This window comes from Kogia breviceps, chromosome 14 (genome assembly GCF_026419965.1).
Source record: "Kogia breviceps isolate mKogBre1 chromosome 14, mKogBre1 haplotype 1, whole genome shotgun sequence".
Classification (NCBI taxonomy): domain Eukaryota; kingdom Metazoa; phylum Chordata; class Mammalia; order Artiodactyla; family Physeteridae; genus Kogia; species Kogia breviceps.
This window is the reverse complement of record NC_081323.1, coordinates 63,579,011-63,597,656: the sequence shown is the minus strand read 5'-3', so window position 1 is coordinate 63,597,656 and position 18,646 is coordinate 63,579,011. Positions and strand designations below refer to the sequence as shown.

The 18,646-nt window shown below is 48.3% G+C and overlaps 1 protein-coding gene across 2 annotated transcripts in view; it reads right to left on the bottom strand.

Annotated features, from left to right (window-relative positions):
* SHISA9 (shisa family member 9) overlaps positions 1-5,189 on the bottom strand; it is a 301,839-nt gene extending 296,650 nt beyond the window's left edge. Inside the window, exon 1 of one of the 2 annotated variants that reach the window (XM_067012533.1) lies at positions 4,466-5,189. In XM_067012533.1, coding sequence (XP_066868634.1) covers positions 4,466-5,151 — 686 coding nt within the window. In that variant the 5' untranslated portion in view covers positions 5,152-5,189. The remainder of the gene's footprint in view (positions 1-4,465) is intronic. The other variant, XM_059038681.2, reaches the window with a different exon arrangement.
* Between the last annotated feature and the right edge of the window lie 13,457 nt (positions 5,190-18,646).

Below are 18,646 nucleotides of genomic sequence, written 5' to 3'. Positions count from 1 at the left end.
TCCCATTTTGTAGGCAAGAACCTGAGAATCAGAGAAGTGATGTAAATTTCCCAGAATCACACAGCTATTAAGTGGCTGAGCTGGGACTGAATCTGGAGCCATCTGACTTGAGCCCATTTCTGTTAAGATCAGCCTGATGACTTCTCTGGGGACTGCAGGTAACATAACTGAGTGAATGGGGCTGGGGGCGGGGGGCGGGGGGCTGGAGATTAAACCTGAGAGGGTCCTAAAGGGAACAGTTGCTGTTTGAATATGCAGGTCCAGTATTACCAGACCTATCGATTTCTCAAAAGAAATCAGAAATCTGGAATTCTGTGTGAAATCTCTCAGTTTTTAAATGTTGGCAATTGGTTCTAAGTTGGTTTTAAAACACCATACTTAATAGAGACAAAAGAGATTTCACAGCCAAAGGCAGTGAGCTTTGACTGGATCCTGGTTTGAGAAACCAAGCTCTAAAAGACCTTTCTGGTACATGACTGGGAAAACAGTGATACAGTTGGCTATTTGATGATGTTACAGAATTTTTGTTCTTTTTCTTGGGTGTGATACTGGAATTGTGTTATGTGGGAGAATGTCCTTGTTCTTAAGAGATCCACACTGAAGTATTCAAGGATGAAGCGTCATGTCTGCAACTTATTTTCAACTGCTTCAGCCAAAAAACAAAGGAAAAAAAAGAGAGGAAGGGAGGGAAGGAGAAAGGGAGGAAAGAAGGAAGAGAGAGAGATAGCAAACAGGACAAAATACTAATTGTTCAATCTAAATTGGTAGTTCTTGACTGGGAGTGATTTTGCCCCTGGATGACTTTTGGCAACACCTGAGGACGTTTTTAATTGTCCCGAATGAAGCATGGGGTGGGTGCTACCTGCACCTAGTGGGTAGAGTCCGGGGCTGCTGCAATGCTCAGGACAGCGCCCACAGCAAAGAATTATCCAGCTCCGAATGTCATCAGCGTCAAGGGGAAGAAACCCTGCTCTAGATGAAAGATATACTGGACTTCGTGTTTATTCTTCTTTCAAGTTTTTTGTATGTTTAAAATGTTTCACAATAACAAATTGAGGAAACTTTAAAAATAAGAATACATACATAGAAATACCTTACAGCCCAAACAAAATATGTCTGCATGGTTTGGTACCCATAGCTGGCCACCATTTGCAGTCACTTCTTCCAATAAATTGTGCTTGAACGTGGCAGCTGTTACAGCTGCTGAATGAGCATCTGTACAGTTCTCCCAACATCACAGGCAAGGTCCATGCACGCTCCTGAAACTGCTGTCTTTCCCCTTTTTCCGTCCTAATCAGCCCAAAAGGAAGCAGGCGATGTGCCCAGGACTCTGAGCCTGGAAACCGACATCCTCAAACACAAGCACCTGGTCATCAGGAGCAGTCAGGGTGTGACATGGGAGCAGCACATACTGGTAAGTCTTTGAGGAGAAGATACTTTCAGATGAGGTAAGAACAAACTCCCCATCCCAGTGACCCTAGCAGCTGCAGACAAAGTAAATGAAGAGGCTGCAGCCAGCAGGTTAATTTCACCTAGAAGCCACCATATAGTCTCTCTGATGCCAAGCTTGGTGCGCTGGCCCCACCCAAGCATCCCTTGGCCCGTGCAGGCAAAAGTGGATGAGGCCACTGCCATGGCTGGGACTTGAAATGATTAACTGCATCAGCAGAGCAGGATGCGTTTGGTGAGAACTTGGGGCGGCCCCCAGCACCACAGAAATACACATAAAGGCTACACACACGGGGAAAACCACCAATAGAATGTAAATAAATAAGAGTCACACTGGATGAATTCATCCATCCTCAATCCTGTAAAATATCCCCAAATCAAGACCAGTGTTTCTCCAAGTGTGGACCACTTTACGTGAGTCATTCAGGGAGGTGGTGAAATGCAGATTTCTGAGGCCCAGACGGATGGATTTAGAATCTCTCTGGATCGAACTCAAGACTGTGCATTTTAGGAAGCTCCCCAAATTCTGACGCTCACTCAAACTGAAAACATCTGCCCCAGACACAGCTGAAACCAGGGGACTAGGGATTGCACAATTTTCTGTGTGACCTTGAGCAAGCCACCTACCTCAGCTATGATTTGCTCCTATGTAAGTGGGAATTAAATTAGCACCTGTCTCATCGCTGTGCAAACTAAACGAGAGAATGTTTACACACACACACACACACACACACACACACACACACACACACACACACACACACACACACACACACACCTAGTATAGTGCCTGGCACCCAGAACTGTGCTCGGCAAATGTTACTTCCTTTTCCTGGACAGTGATTGGCTGAACACTGTAAAGCCCGGAGAGATATACATAAGTATGGATGCTCAGGCCCCACCCTAGAGGTTCTGATTTGAACCATCTAGGGTGCGGCTCCCAGCAAGAGGACTTTTTAAAAAGCATTCCAGGTGACCCTAAACATCAGCCGAGGTTGAAAACCATACTTTAGGAGTTGCAAGTAAAAATCAACCATCCTTTCTCTTCAGGAGTACATAGTTTCACTCCATTCTGGAATTCCCAAAATGTATGCAAGGAGAGCCTGTGTTGAGGCTCTGTTACCCCAGGACTGGGTACTCCTAGATTTCACTTCCAAGCAGACCTTTCCTAATATCTGCAGAGGAATGTGGCTGCAGCCTGCTGGGCTGAAGTAAACAGAGCTGCAAGGGGGCAGGAGCAGGAAGTTGGGTCCCTGCTGGCCTGAAGCTAGCATCTTTCTCCCACAGATGCCCAAAGGTTAGCTCCCCTCTCCACCTTCTCACCTCCCTCTTCATGCCTCTCCACCCCCATCCCAACCAAACAAGGAGGAGGGCTCCTGTAAGCGATGGTTTGCAAGGCAAAGGCTCCAAGGAGATTTCAGCAGAGGAATTAAGCCGAAATCTGCAAGGCAGCCTACCTATCCCTGGGTGAATCTCCCTACCAAGGCAACAGTCGCTGCCGCAGCCCTGCTTCCGTGTCTCCCTCTCACCTTAATACAGACCCTTGGCGAGGACAGCGGGGGAAGTGAAACCACCCGGCCCATGCGGTTGGCGATCGGGCACCTTGGGGTTACGGGGAGGTGGGCGGGGCCTGCTCTTGACTCTTTTTAGTAGGTAAGGCTTTCTTGAATGCCCTCGGAGCTTACTTCTGTGCCTCCAGATCTCAACATCCATCCACGCCTCCCTGCTGACCCAAACCGAGAGGAACTCCCTCACCTCTTCCCCCAAATTCTTCCCGTCTGGAAAAAAAAAAAAAAATCATCGGATAATCTGAGTATAAATAGAAAATAATTACTAGTGAGGTGGTGATGTTCCTTCACCTATTTTTGGTGGGTCTCTTTGTTGAGATTTTTTAGGCGGGTACACAGGCACCGGGAGGTGCGGGGTGTGTATGTGTGTGTTGGGTGGGGCGTGGGGGGAACACATGGCGACTCTGTTGCACATATTCGTAAAAAGAATAAACCTTGCGCCCCAGTCATCCAGCTGTTCGCAGGCCACCCGGCGCTCTTCAACCCCGCCCGCCCGGCCCTCACACCAACCCCAGGCCTCTCCCCGGCCGGGGGCTGCGTCCTCGCGTCTGCGTGTTCCGCCTCAAAGTTACTGGGTTGTGCGAATCGATTTAGATACTTAAAAAAAAAAAAAAAGCAAAAGGCAAATAGCTCCATTAATCCCAAATGCCTTCTCCCATCTGCTGAGACTTGCTCGTGCTGGGACTTGCATAATGAATAAGGCAAAAGGGGAAGTTGACGAATCAGGGTTCTGGGGGGTGAAGGCGCGCGGGGAGGGGGCTCCGGTCCTTGGAGGCCACGCCAGCCCGGGCAAGCGCGCAGCTGAGGTTGCTGCCCCAGGCAGGGAGAGGTGGCGACTGGAGAGGGGGACGAGGGGGTTACGGGGAGGGGTGGCGAGGTCCCAATTCCAGGGACCTGGCAGCTCGGAGAAAGCGAGGCGGCCGCTCCAAGCACAGCTTTTGTTCTCGCCCTCCCCGCACTCTCCACCTCCCTCGCCACATTTTCGCGAGTCGTACGAGTTGCAGGCGGCACACACTCCTTGCCTCCCTCCCTCCCGCACACACGCGCGCGAGCTCACACACGCCCCCCTTCCCTTTCGGGCTCGCCGGCCCCTGTTTACCTAGAGGCTAGTATCTGGAATCCGAAGGCTGGACCCCCTCCCCAAAACCCAAGACTTCGGAGCCACGGGTTTCCTGCCTGTGTCTCAAGTCCGCTGCAAGCCTCGGCGGGAGGGGGCGGGAAGAGGGCGGGGGAGGGGGGAAGACACCCCTAACCCCCACACACGCTCATGTCCGCACCTGTGCTGAGCGCAGCGTCCCCTCTCTGCGCTCCCAGCCCAAGTTGGCTGCCCGGGTGACATACCCCCGCGGAGAAGCCGGGGTCGGGGGGAGCGCCATTGCCTCCAGGAAGGTGGAGAGGGGAGAGTAGGGAGAGCGGCGCCCGGAGGGGAGGGGGGGGAGGCAGCCCACCTGGACATGTGCTCCCTTTGGGGCCGGTGCGCTTTCTCCAGCCCCAGCTTGGTGAAGATGCCCACGAGCACCATGACGGCCACCACCCCGCAGATGATGTAAACGATCAGGTTGGTCTTGTCCTTGGTGGGGTCGTGCAGGGGGTCGTCCTTGCGCGCTGGGGGCTTGCCGGTGTTGAGCCAGAGTGGAGTGTCGTAGTTGGTGCAGGTGCTCTGGTTCAGTCGCCGCTTCTTAAACGTGCAGCAGAACCGGAAGCCACAAGTCCCGCAGCAGAAGATGAAGTCGCCCGAGCTGCAGTTGAACGGCGGGTCCCACTGGCCCATGACATCGAAGTAGCCCCGGCAGAAGTCCGGTGTGGGCGCCCGGGTCGGGGGTGCGTCCGAGACCCCCACGCCCTCGCCGACCTCTCCGGAGGCGGCCCCCGAGCGGTTGGCCCCCGCCAGCACCACCACGCCGCCCAGCTGCGCCAGCTGCCCGTGCCCCGCTCGCTCCTGCGCCCGGCACACGCGGGCGCACAGCTCGGTGAGGAAGCAGCCGAGGAGCAGCCGGAGGACGCGGCGCATCGTGTTTCCCAGCCCGGGCTCGGCCGCTCGGCCGCCGCTGGAGCCGCTGCAGCCGCCTCTCGAGGCGCGGCCGAAGCTGCCGAGGCTGCTGCCGGGGACTGCGAGCCGCCGCGGGCCGCACATGCAGGGAGCGGCGCGGGGCGCTCGGTGGTCGGCGGCCACTGCGCTCGGCTCAGCCCGCGTTCGCCTCCAGCGCGCAGCGCGCCGAGGGGCCGGCCGGGGAGGAGCGCGCCGGCCTGGCGGGGGGAGGAGGAGCGGGGGCAAGCGCGGGGTGCAGGTCCGGCTGGCCACAGGGGGAGGCGGGGGGCGGAGAGCAAGGGCGAGTCGGTCTGTCCGTGCCTCCCCTCGGCCGGCGGCTCAAGACTCGCCGCCCCGCGCCCGCTCGCAGGATCCCTCTCACCTCTCCAGCTGGCCAAGTGCGCCGGAGAGAGCGAAGCAACACTTGTGGAATGAAGGGAGGGCAGGAGGGAAGGGGGAGGGGGAGGAGGGCGGGCAGAGGAGGCGCGGGGGGGCGAGGGGGCGGGAGCGAGCTGGAGAGGGGCGGGGGCGCGGGAGAGGTGACTCGGGCTGGCGGGCGGCAACTGGGGGGCGTGCAGAGCTGAGCCTGGCTGGCGAGCGGAGAGGAGCGAGCTCCGGCAGCCGCAGAGGCTGAAGCACAGCTCGGATTTCCCGGCAGGTGGAAACGGCTGCGGGACCTCCCGCGCCCTCTCTGGAGGGGAGCTGCGGCTCAGACCTGTTCTGGGCGCAGAGGCGGCTCCGCCCGGGGCTTTTTCCCGGGAGCGTGCGCAGCAGCTGCGGCTGGAGTCGGCCCACCAGGGAAGGGGTGACTCGAAGGGTTGAGGGACAGACCAGGTGGCTGCCACTCCAAGACAGACTGGGGCGCAGTCTGATGAGACTGCGCACCCTCCCAGGTGCGCGGGGCCGCCCTGCCCTTTCCCCGACTGTGCCCTCCAGCCAGAGCCGCCACCCTTTTGGTTCAACTCCCGGGGCCCAGGCGAGGACCAAGGTTGAGCTGGGAAGGCCGGTGGCAAGCGCCTGGGCCCGGGGTAAGCACCCCCGGGAGAGGGGCTCGGGATGAACTAAAGTCAAAGAAACGCGGGGGTAAGGTGAGGAAGCGGCCAAGGCCGAGGCAATGGCCTGTCCCAGAACGTCTTTCCTTGGGACTCTCCCAGGCCCCTAGACCTGCCACTCTGTCCCTCTTCGCCGTCGCCGCCTTCCCTGCGCTCCACAGGAGGGCACACCGCGGCGCCGCCTCTGCGCGCCCAGATCTAATGCAGCGCAAGGCCTGGCGCCCGGACTCAGCTGCCCTCCGGTACCTGGAGCCCACGCGCATCGCTCTCCCGGAGCCGGCAGGCCCCTGTGCCCACCGACCCTCCACCTCCCTGGATATCCTCACCGGGAGCTGCCGAGCCGGGCCTTTGCTTCCTCGGCTTTCAGTCTCCCGTCGTCAGTCAGTGTCTCCAAACCTACCCTCTCTCAAATCAGCCGGTTCCAGACATGCGTCGGCCCTCTCCCATTTCTCCCACTTCTTCCTCTCCTCGGCTTGAATTTGACTCCAGTAGCCCCTAAAACAGGATTTGTACCAAAGCTGCTACACCAAATTTAGATCCCCACACGCCCCAGCGTTTTGTTTTTTAATTGCATTAACTAAGTATACACTTAGCAGTAGGCTAGGCAATTTGCAGGGAAATGTTTCCACCACCCTTCTCTCCGTTTGGCTGCAGTCAAGGGCTTCTCAGTGCATTTTCAAAGAACCAAGAGCTTGGGCCACATATAAAATGACATACGGCAGGGGCGGGAGTGTCCCCTTAATTGAAAAAGCATGGGGTTTTATTGGGACTCTGTTGCAAGTTTTCTCAGAATGAGTGCCTTCTCTTTGAAGAAACGGTCACCTACTGTCTCCCCCAAAGACCTGCAGAAATGACCCTATTCCAACAAAAACACACCAGGGCAATACGATAGAATGTATCCAGGGGTGTACCAGCCCTGGAAGACTCACCGAATTATGGGCTGTATTATGTACTAAACCCCTCAGGACAAGGCGTGAGATTGTGTAGTCTGAACTCATCGGATTCATCATAATGGGATCCCCAAAACAGGACAGTGTGGACTGTCTGTCCACCCACACACACCAGCACTGTGTAAATCTCTACAAACACAGGCATTGGTGTGGGAGAGCTGACCACAGCTGACGTTTATTCAACGCTTGTAACATACCCACTAAGCTTGCTTGTTCTAAAATCACCTCCTCGAGGATGCTTAGAGCGGTGCCTGGCATCTAGCAGACAATCTGGGACTATTTGCTGAACCACTGAATGACTGACTTCATTTAACTCACCTGTTAGGTAATCTTACCAAGCTCACACAACAGAGGGAGAGACTGAGGCCCAAAGCAATTAAACCAGGTGCCCAAGGAAGTGCTGCCATTGGCATTTGACCCAAGAAATTTGACTCAGGTGCCTCCGTTCTAATCACTGCATGTAGCGCCTTCCCAAAATAGGCCTCCAGACTCTCCATCCACCTGACATTATGGGGAGTTTTTTTCTGTCTTCCCACATTGAAATGTAAAGTCCACGGCAGAAAGGGCCTTGACTCTCACAGGGTCCCGCAGCATCTAGAACAATGTGGATATGGGAAACACTTGAAAAATATGTACAGGCTGTTTTAATGAACTAAGACCTTTTATGCAAGACCCTGTCTTAAACTGAGAGAGGAAAGGAACACCTAGGGCTGAGACAGATATGCAGAGGGGTTGGGATATTTCCACATACTAATTCAGAATAAGGAAGTTCTGCTCCAGCATGTTTGCTACAGTCCAGGAAGCTGAGGCTCAAATAAGGGCTTTGTCCAAGGTCATATGGCCAGCAAATGGGAAATGCACAGCTGGATGCAGAGCACCGGGCTCCTAATCCCAGGTCTCCTGCCATCCTACCCCACTGCACCCCACATGACTCTTCCCAACAAGCATCAGGGCAACGACCCACTGAGGGCTAGGTCACAGACACCTTCCCACAAGAGTTGGGGGTTTGAAGGCCCTTCTAAATTTGATTTTTTTTTAAAAAGAACAATCTTAGTGAAAAGAGACAGAATCTAGACAGAAAAGTCCATTTCAGAATCTGCCTCCAATCTCTGTAAAATATTGCCTGTCACCAGGACATTTGAGTCTGGTCCTCAGAGGAGACTGGCTCTGGCTGCTGCTCCCGACTTTAATTAACAGAGACTGCCCCCTGTTTGTCACAGGAAGAGTGCAGGGATCTTGCTTTGGAAAGAAGTGGACCTAATCCACTCTGCGTGGCTCATTTATCACATTCCACACCTGAAGCCCCGTGAGCTTTGCCCAAACCAAATTCCCTTCCTGCTCCCGCCGGCCATGGCCATGGCTGTCACTGCCCCCTGGAATACTGCCCGAGCCTATTTCCCAAGAATTTGAAAAAATATTTAGAAGAGAGAGGAATAATCTTGGTTCTTTTTACTCCTCAAGGGAAAAAAGTTGATTTCCTCTGGGTATGTCAAGTCAGTAAATAGATTCATTACTTTGTACTAGATGTGTGCTTATTGGGAACATGCAATTGAGAATATATTTCTTTCAGGGCTTTGGAGGCTGGGGTTGGGGGGGGCATTGAAATACCTGGCAAGTTAATGGAAGATGAAAAATCATTACTAAATGCCACCCCCTACCACTACCCAAATGAATTCGTGCAAAAGTGTTGAAATTAAAATGTAGCTCTTAATGAAAGTGCTTTCTATGAAAGAGATGGTAACATTATTATTTACAACACAGGGGCTTTTAATATCTAAAGAAGAATTTCATTTGCTCTAGCCTTAATTATGTCAGACTGCAGTGCATGTAACAGCTAGAATGCAATTGTACTCCCCAACAATTAGGAGAGACAGCAATGAAACGAAGGATGTTCGCTTACCGGGACTTGCAATCAATGTCCAGAAGCAGCTCAACAAATTAGATTATTTGCAGCTGTGGCCCTCACTCCTAGGAGCTGTTTGTTAATTGTCCCATCAGGTGGTCCTTGGGGTTTCAAAGCAGTTTCTAAGCAACTGTTAGCCTTGAGAAAAAATAAGAGTTGAAACAGAAGCTTTAGTTTATAACCTCAGGGAGCTTCCCCGGTGAGATTTGAAACTGGCCCATCTCAGGAGAGAGAGGGAAGAAAGAAGCAGCCACTCCAGATTGGCAGAATTAATAAACAAGGGAACTTATAGTAGAGTTTGTCTTGGGTGGCTGCAAGAGGAGTAGATCTCTGCACTCATCTGCCAGAATCTTAACAGTTTTATTTAGGTTTTTGCCTCCTTGGAACAGCTTCTACTGAGGGAACAGTGGGTAGAATGTACATTTCAAGGACAGAGGAGACTCAGATTGCCCAGGTCCAGCTCTCTGGTCAATGGGTGGTCACATCCTCTCGAAGACTTTCCCCAACAGAAGCCAAAATGTAGCTAGTACCTTGCCAGCTTCAAGCAACACACTGATTTGATGTATTTTAGTCTCTTGTTCTGAAAAGATAAGAGAAGCCTTATAAAAGAAGCGAAGTGGGTCTGCAGTAAGATTCTCTCAGACTAGAGGTGGTGTATGAGATGATTTCTGGTGGTACCCCAACAAAGATTTTTAAAATAGTTTTATATTTGTTGAGGAAAAAAATGCACAACCTAAAAGCTGAGAATTATGTTTTATTTGGTTGGACAATCTGAGTACTTCAAGCCAGGGAGACAGGACTCTCAGACCGCTGTGGGACTGCTCCAAAGAGGTAAGGGAGGAGCCAGGATATACAGGAGTTTTGCAACAAAGACCAGGCAGTCGGAACATCAAAACATTACTGTTAATTGGGGACTTCCCTGGTGGCGCAGTGGTTAAGAATCCACCTGCCAATGCAGGGGACACAGGTTCGGGCCCTGGTCCGGGAAGATCCCACATGCCGCAGCAATTAAGCCCGTGCACCACAACTACTGAGCCTGTGCTCTAGAGCCCGCGAGCCACAGCTACTGAAGCCTGAGCGCCTAGAGCCCGTGCTCTGCAACAAGAGAAGCCACCACAGTGAGAAGCCCATGCACCGCAACGAGGAGGACCCCCCGCTCACCGCAACCAGAAAAAGCCTGCGTGCAGCAACGAAAACCCAACACAGCCAAAAAATTAATTAATTAAAAAAGATTACTGTTAATTAAAGAAAACTAGATATCTCAAGTTAATGAATTTAGCGCTTTTCTATGTCTGGGAAGATGGAAGAGTCCGGGCTCACTGAAATCATTCTTTTGATATGCTCCTCAGCTATCTGGCGCCGGAATCCTTCTTTTCTCCTTTCTGAATCCCCTCAGGGTGCACCGTTTGAGTTGACTGCAATGGCTAAGGGCTTGGCAGTGGGCAGCGCATTTGACTCCTTCCTGAGTTCCTCAGGGTTCATTGTCCAGGAAGTCTGTAGTGGCTTGATGGCTGCAACGTCTGTTTACTGACATGGCAGGCAACATTTTTTCATTGACATTTATTTCAATGTGTATCAGAAAAAAATGACCCATCAAACACATGGCTTAACTGTTTAAGGTATAGTTAATTCTTTCAAGTACAACAATTTAAAGTCAATTTTTTAAGAATAATAAATATGGGCTTCCCTGGTGGCGCAGTGGTTGAGAGTCCGCCTGCCGATGTAGGGAACGCGGGAGAATAATAATAAATATATTATAGTATTTATTAATGAAGTGAAATACGAATAAATAATATAAAGTGGCTGGTACTGAAAACCAATGTTTAGGGAGCTTGAGTTTTGGTATCAGGACGGGGTTTCTCAACTTCAGCACTGCTGATATTTTGGAGGGGTTAATTAATTCTCCATTGGGGGGCTGTCCTGTGCACTGTAGGATGTTTAGCAGCATACCTGGACTCTACCCACTGGATGCCAGCAGCACCTTCTAGTTTTTTGTGTTTTTTTTGTTTTTTTTTTTTCTGTATGCGGGCCTCTCACTGCTGTGGCCTCTCCCGTTGCGGAGCACAGGCTCCGGACGCGCAGGCCCAGCGGCCATGGCTCACGGGCTCAGCCGCTCCGCGGCATGTGGGATCTTCCCGGACCAGGGCACGAACCCGTGACCCCTGCATCGGCAGGCGGACTCTCAACCACTGCGCCACCAGGGAAGCCCACCTTCTAGTTTTGACAACGAAAAACTGCCGACAAAACATCCCCAGGGGGCAAAACTGATCAAGAACCACTGAGTCTTGCCTATGTTTAAATCCCGGCAGTTTCTCAAATGAGGTTTATGACCTCGAATAAGTCACTTAAGCTCTCTAAGCCTCAGTTTCCTCATCTATAAGACGAGGATAAGAATGGTTCCTCTCCCCAAGCATATTACAGACATTCCATACCTTGTGTGGAGAGATCAGCACAGTGAAAGTAACCTTACGTTGACCTTAAAAGTAAAGCAGCCAGTTATTTTACCGGCAAAATGGGTTAATTTGGGAATATCAGAGAATTGCAATTTGATACAAGCGAAAGCTCTGCGCAAGTCCAGCAAACAAAGGAGAAGAGTGTTATTTTATAGCGAAAAGGAGGAAGTTAGTAGTCAGTGCTTTGAACAAAGGTCCCCTGGGAGGATTGCGAGATTTCAGGGTGGTGATGGCTTCCCATTGGCTGGGCTTGTTGCTGGGGTGGGGGGAGGAAATCTTCCTTCCTCCTGCTGGGGTAGCAAAGAAGTGACACCTTCAGACTGGGAATGCAAGGTATGTTTCTTTCTGTTGGGGGTCTGTAACTGAATGGAGTGGTAGTGCCTGAGAGTTCCCCCTTCTGGCCTCCAGACTCCATTTTAAATGAGGTTTCCTTTATTCAGTTTCACACTTAGCAGTGAAACACTCACTCTTACTACAGTAAAACCTGAAGAGTATGCAATGTGTCAGGCACTGCACTGGACACTGAGGAGACAGATGACTGAAAAAAGATTCTTGCTTTCCAGGATCACAACATCTCCAGGTTGAGATAGAATATAGAGGCAGGGCAGAATTTTCCTGGGCGTGCAATCTCTGCAGCCTTACAGAGACCCATGCTCCAGAAGGCTCCATGCTTGGTTTAATGCCTTCTTGAAATTCCAAATGATTTTTGAACACATGATCCCACCAATTATGTAACTGGTCCTGTATATAGGTAATGCAACTCCAGCAGAAACAGAGGTCAAGCTTATGGAAAGTTAAAGGAGGATGTTTAGCTCCACCAACCCAGGAAAGGAGGACTTCCCAGAGGTGATGACATTTGAGTTAACGTTAAGTTAATTTAAGTTAAATGTGTGTAAGCATTCTCAGAAACATTGCAGGCAGAATTTTGGTAGACCCTCTTTAAAAGTAGTTCTCAAAAGCTAGTCCACAGAACAATACCAATATGTGTCGAGGTTTTCACTAAGCCATAGAAAATTGAGAAAAGTAAGGCTGATGAAATGTGTTCAAAAAACACCTCTTTTAATTGTTATATATTCTATTTGTATTAAAATTTTCTTTCTAAGGTAATGTTGTTGGAGTTACTCCATGTTAGTTTCATATTTATAGTGTGTGTGTGTGTTATTTTTAAAATATTTCTTACCAGCGAAGAATTGGAAACCTATCCTTCCCAATTTTGATCATTTTACTATAGATGAAATCCCAGAGTCTGGGACAACTAATTTAAAAACATCACAGTAGCTTCTGTTTACAAGTAAAGTGGAAGGTTGAAGAAATTTTCTGAATAATTTAAGTCCCTCCAACTATACTTGTGAAATCAAAATAGGTTTTGGGGTCATGAATTTTCCAGCTAGCTACATTGGTTAAAAGAACTAGCTTTATCCCTAGGAATCAACTGATACTAGATGAAAAACCCACAGCTGTTTACTCCCCAGACCCTGTCTCTCTGCTCAAATACCTATAAATACAGATTATATGAGTTAGTTTTTAACATGTAACAAATCATCCCAAAACGTAGTGGCTTAAAACAACTGCTATTTATTTAACTAATAGTTCTGTGAATTGGAAACTTTTAAATTGGCTTCAACTCAGTGGTTCTTCTGGTCTTGGCTGGACTCACTAATGGATTTGCTATTAGCTGCCAGGTCACCAGGGTGCTGGTTGGTCTGGGACAGCCTTCAGCTGGGACAGTTCCTCTCCACCCTATGAGGTTTCACATATGCCATCAGTAGCCCAGGATATTTCACACGGTGCCTGGGCAGGTTTCCTAGAAATTGAGAGAAAGCATGAAAGCCCTATTGAGACCCAGGTCAGAACAATCACACCATCACTTCTGCCACATTCTGTTGGCTCAAAGCAAACCATAAAACCAGTCTCTATTCAAGGTGTAGAGAAACAGACTTCTTCTCTTGATGGGAAAAGCTGCAAAAAGTCACATTGAAAAGAGGCCTGCATACAAAGATGTGTGAATGACGGCAGCTATTTTTTATATCAACTGTCTCAGTCTGTTTGGGCTGCTATAACAAAATGCCTTAGACTGGATGGTTTCTAGACAACAGAAAGTTATTTCTCACAGTCTGGAGGCTGGGGAGCCTAAGATCAAGGCAGGAGCATGGTCACATTCTGGTGAGAGCCCTCTTCCTGGTTCATAGCCAGCACCTTTTCATCGTATTCTCACGTGGTGGAAGGGGTGGGGGGATCTCATTTGTATGAACAACAATCCCATTATGAGGGCTTCATGCTCATGACCTAAAAACCTCCCACAGGCCCCACCTTCTAATACATCACATTGGGCGCTAGATCTCAACATATGAATGTGTTAGGGACACAAACGTTCAGACCACAGTATCAACCTACCACATAGCTCAAATCCCATTACGACCAACCACAGTAGACTAAAAAATCTCCATATCACCAAGATTGCCCAGCCAGCAATATTCAAGGAGAAACTTATATACATGAATTGTGCTGCAACCAAAGAAGCAACAGTCACATAGAGCTGTGTTTTCACCTACATGTTCCCTTGGACATTTGAAAGTTGAGTGCATCAATGTCCAGCCATGTGTCCAAACCAGTAAACTGTAAGGTCTTTGATACCATCTTTTATTTCAACTTCCATGTCCTATTAATCACCAAGTTCTGTCAATTCTCCCTCCTAAATAAATATCAGATCCTTCCTCTCCTTTCATCCCCATCGTCACGGCTTCAGTTCAGCCCTCATCATTTCTCACAGTGACAATTACACTTTCCCCTAGTTTCACCTAACCCCCTATGTCCTTGTCCTGAACCCAACTGCCTTTCATTCACTTAACAACCGTTTATTGAATGATCACTTTGTGCCAAGCACTGGGCTAGGGACAGGAGGGTACAAGAAGAAATAAGAGAGAGCCTACAGTTTGGTAAAGAAAAGAAGCAAGAAAACAAATTTATTAGTCAGGTTAGGTCATCTGCTATAATACACAAACCCAAGATCTCAGGGGCTTAACGTATTAAATGATGACTTAGGAATCCAAGTCCCTCCCATCATATAGCTCCGCCATTCTGAAATCATTTACTTTTAGCCATGTGGATACCATGTGGAGCCATGTATGTGGATGAAAGAGCAGATTGATTGAGTGAGGCAATTTATGGCCATGCCTGAATGGGGTATACATCATTCCCACCATATCTCATTAGCTGAACTTGATCACATGGTCCCAACTTAAGCACAAAGGATGCTGGGAAATGTAGTCTTCCCATGCGCTCAGAGAAAGAAAGAGAATTGGTCAGTATATAACCAGTCCTTGCCTCAACAGATCATTGTAATACGTGTAATAGATGTTATGTGGTTGGAAAAGTGTAGCATCCTGTGGGAGCCAGGGGAGGGTTTACTACATTTAATATATCCTGGGATTCAAGAAGGTATGGTGGTGGACTGAATAATGGCCCTCAGAGATATCCAAATCCTAATCCCTGGAACCTGAAACCCAGTACTTAGCAAAAGGGACTTTGTAGATGTGATTAAATTAAGGATCTTGAGATGGAGAAATTACCCTGGATTATCCAAGTGGGCCCTAAATGTAATCACCAGTGTTCTTATTAAAGGGAGACAGAGGAAGATTTGACTACAGAAGAGGAAAAGGAAATGTGATGACTGATACAGAGATTGGGGTGATGCTCTTTGAAGATGAAGAAGGGTCCACAAGCCCTGGAAGCTGAGAAAGGACACTTGAAGCTGAAAAGGCACAGAATAGATTCTCCCCTGGAGTCTCCAGAACAAATCAGTCTGGCTGATACCTTTATTCTAGCTCATTCAGACTCAGTTTGGACTTCTGGCCTTCAGAAAAGTAAGAGAATACATTTTTCCTGTTTTAAAACATTCAGTTTGTGGTAATTTGCTACAAGAGTAAGAGGAAACTAATACAGTCATGCCAACACTGAGTTCCAGATAGGTATCACTCATTAATGAGTTAGGCAAAAAGACAGGAAGGCAGGGAGGGGGTGGAGGTTAAGGCCGAGAGGTAGCCAAGGTCCAGATCTAATAGGATTTGGTAGGAGGGTTAAATTTTAAGGGCACTGGGGTTGCCTAGAAGCAGGTGTGACCTGACCAAGATTGACATTTTTGAAGGATGACTCTGCCTGCTCCTTGGAGAACAGACCAGGGGAATCAATGCTGGAGATGGAAGTCAGTCATTTGCTTTATTCCATAAGAAAAGTAGAAAGGCAGTAATCCAGGGTCATGGCAGAGGACTAACTGAATATGTAGGTGGACTCAGCAGGAGTTGGTGATGGACTTCCTGGGCTCCACCTGTTGACCAAGGGCACAAGGGACATCTCCTCCATCAGTATAAGTTGTACCAACTCTGATGACCAATATTATCTTCAGAGGCCCTAACCAGCTTAGCCACCTATTCAGGACAGAGATGAAACAGGGAGGACTGAAGGAACAGGGAAAGTGCCTAGGAAACCCAGGTACCACCCCTTGGATGTTCTCCCCCAAATCCTATTGCTTACCAGGGCCACCATGCCCTTTGTAATTTGAGTAAAATAGCTCAAATACCATCTCCATACAATGGGAAATCCAGCATTAACCCCACCTCCACACCACCCCCATGATCAATAGGGACTGATATTTCTCCTAATCTCTTCTGACTCTGATTTCCTGCTTCTGCTTGTACAGGTTTGCCTTACTGATCCCCAGGATGTTAAATATATATATTTACACACACACACACACACACACACACACACACACTTTTCAAGATATAGTAAAAAAGAAAAGAAAAAAACAAGGCTAAAATAAAAGCATACTTACTGTTAGAATATATGGACCATTTCTGGAAAGATATACTAGACACAGTGGTGGCCTCTAGGGATAGGAACTGGAAGGGAGGAACAATTATTATACTTTCCTCCTTATACTTTTGTGTACTGTGTTTTAAACCATCTGTATGCTTTACCTATTCAAGAAAAGTAATCAAAGTGTGTTTAAGAGGAAAGAAAGAGGAGGAATGGATGAGGGGAGATGAAAAGAAAAGAAAGAGCATCAAACATCTCAACAGTAGCAACCCCTTGAGTTCTGTTCCTAATGCCTCTCAGACCACAGATCCTTGACCTTGACCAAATCATTTCCCTTCTTTGGGCCTCGGTTTTTTCCTCTGGAAAATAGGTCAGCAGAATTTGATGCTCTCCAAGGTCCCAACTCCAAAAATTCACCAACAGAGCTAATTGCTCTGGCAGAACTTTCAAATTAAAGCAGTAATTGTGCCGGCTTCCCACAGCCACCTATGATGGAACCATCATAATACGAAATGGCCTTTTCTTTATTAGAGTCATCTTTGGAATCTGGAGCCTTAAAGGGTAGAAAATGAATCAAAAATAATATATTTGCAAATCCTGTAGAATAAGGATGATTTTTTTCTTTACAAGAGGCACCTTTGAGTGCCTGACCAGCCCCTGACCCTCTTCAGACAAATCTCTGCTTTCCCGCCCTCTGTAACCTGGTCAGAGGTGGCCCCTGATGCCCAAACCAGAAGGGTCCAGTCAGTTATAATGCTGCCCAAAGCCAATTAGATTCCCCCTTAAGAACTTGAACTAAGAAACATAGATTGGGGGAGGATGCAGGTGAAGAGGCTCATTACGTGAATGCTTAGCAACCAGATTGAAAGTAGCATGAGGGCAGAGATCGTGACAGTCTCATTCACTGCTACATGCCTGGGGTCTGCCACCATTCTGGCATACAGTAGGTGCTCAGTAAATATTAGTCGAAAGAAAAAAAAAATCACTAGCCAAAAGGTCCATAAATTCTTATTGCTCTAGATCCCTGGTACCACCCTAGCTCGTTTCCTTTTGAGAACTAGATTTCCAGCTTTTCTTGGAATTTTATGGGATTTTTATCTTTCTTTAAAAACCCACTTACCCCTAAGCTAATCTAAACAGATTTTAGTTTCTTTCACCCAGAAGAACCCTAAGGCAAGTTTTTTTCCCCCAGTAATATGAATCAATTATTTTTCCTGAGATAACTTTTTAAAATTAAATATTACCAAAATTCATAGTAGCGCAGTGGTTAAGAATCCACCTGCCAATGCAGGGGACACAGGTTTGAGCCCTGGTCCGGGAACATTCCACGTACCGTGGAGCAACTAAGCCCGTGTGCCACAACTACTGAGACTGCGCTCTAGAGCCCACAGGCCACAACTACTGAGCCTGCGTGCCACAACTACTGAAGCTTGCACGCCTAGAACCCATGCTCCGCAACAAGAGAAGTCACTGCAATGAGAAGCCCAAGCACTGCAACGAAGAGAAGCCCCCATCACGGCGACTATAGAAAAGCCCACCTGCAGCAATGAAGACCCAATGGAGCCAAAAATAAATTAATTAATTTAAAAAAGAAAAAAATTCATAGCATGTTCACGGTTCAAATTCAGTTCAGCAAACACATATTAAGCTAGGAAGTACAGAACAACTGAAAGATGAGTAGGGCAATGTCCCTACCATCAGGAAGCTCACATTGAGATGGAGAAAAACAGACACACAGTTAAGTCATTCCAATAGCAGATCACCTGAAAGAGGAGGTTTAAACAATGCCCTATGGGTATAAATGGGAGAAAGGAATCAATATCAAGGAAGACTTCACAGAGGAGGTGACCCTGAAGATGGGCTTTGAAGAATGAGTAGAATGTCCCAGGGAAAGTGTATTCTGGGCAGAGCGAACACTTCAAATAAAGGCATGGAGCCAAGGAACACTGGTACTTAGTGGGGCTACATGGTAGAATGAAGTGGAAGACTAGGCTAGAAGGGTAAGAGGAAACTATGAGAGTGAACCACGTTTTTTCACAAAGATCCCAGCCCAGGGTTTTAAATTATTCAGGCCAATAGGGATTCTTTAAGAAGAGTAGCACATTTGGAAAGTCTCCAAGTGCTGAAAGGAGCACATGAAGTCTTAGAATCTCCATAACACAGAAGGAGAAAGATAATCAGAACTCTAATCTCAATAATGGTCACTTTTTCTACTCAAAATGTGCATTGTTCCTTCCCCAAAACATCCAATAAGCAAGAGATGCTCACTCAGTACCACATAAAATTGGTTAACAATGATTCTCTTTGGAATGATGAAAATGTTCTGGAATTAGAGAGCTGTGATTGTTGTACAACACTGTGAAGGTACAAAAAGCCAATTAATTATGCATTTGAAAATAGCTGGGAAAAAAAGGACTCAAGCCTGAG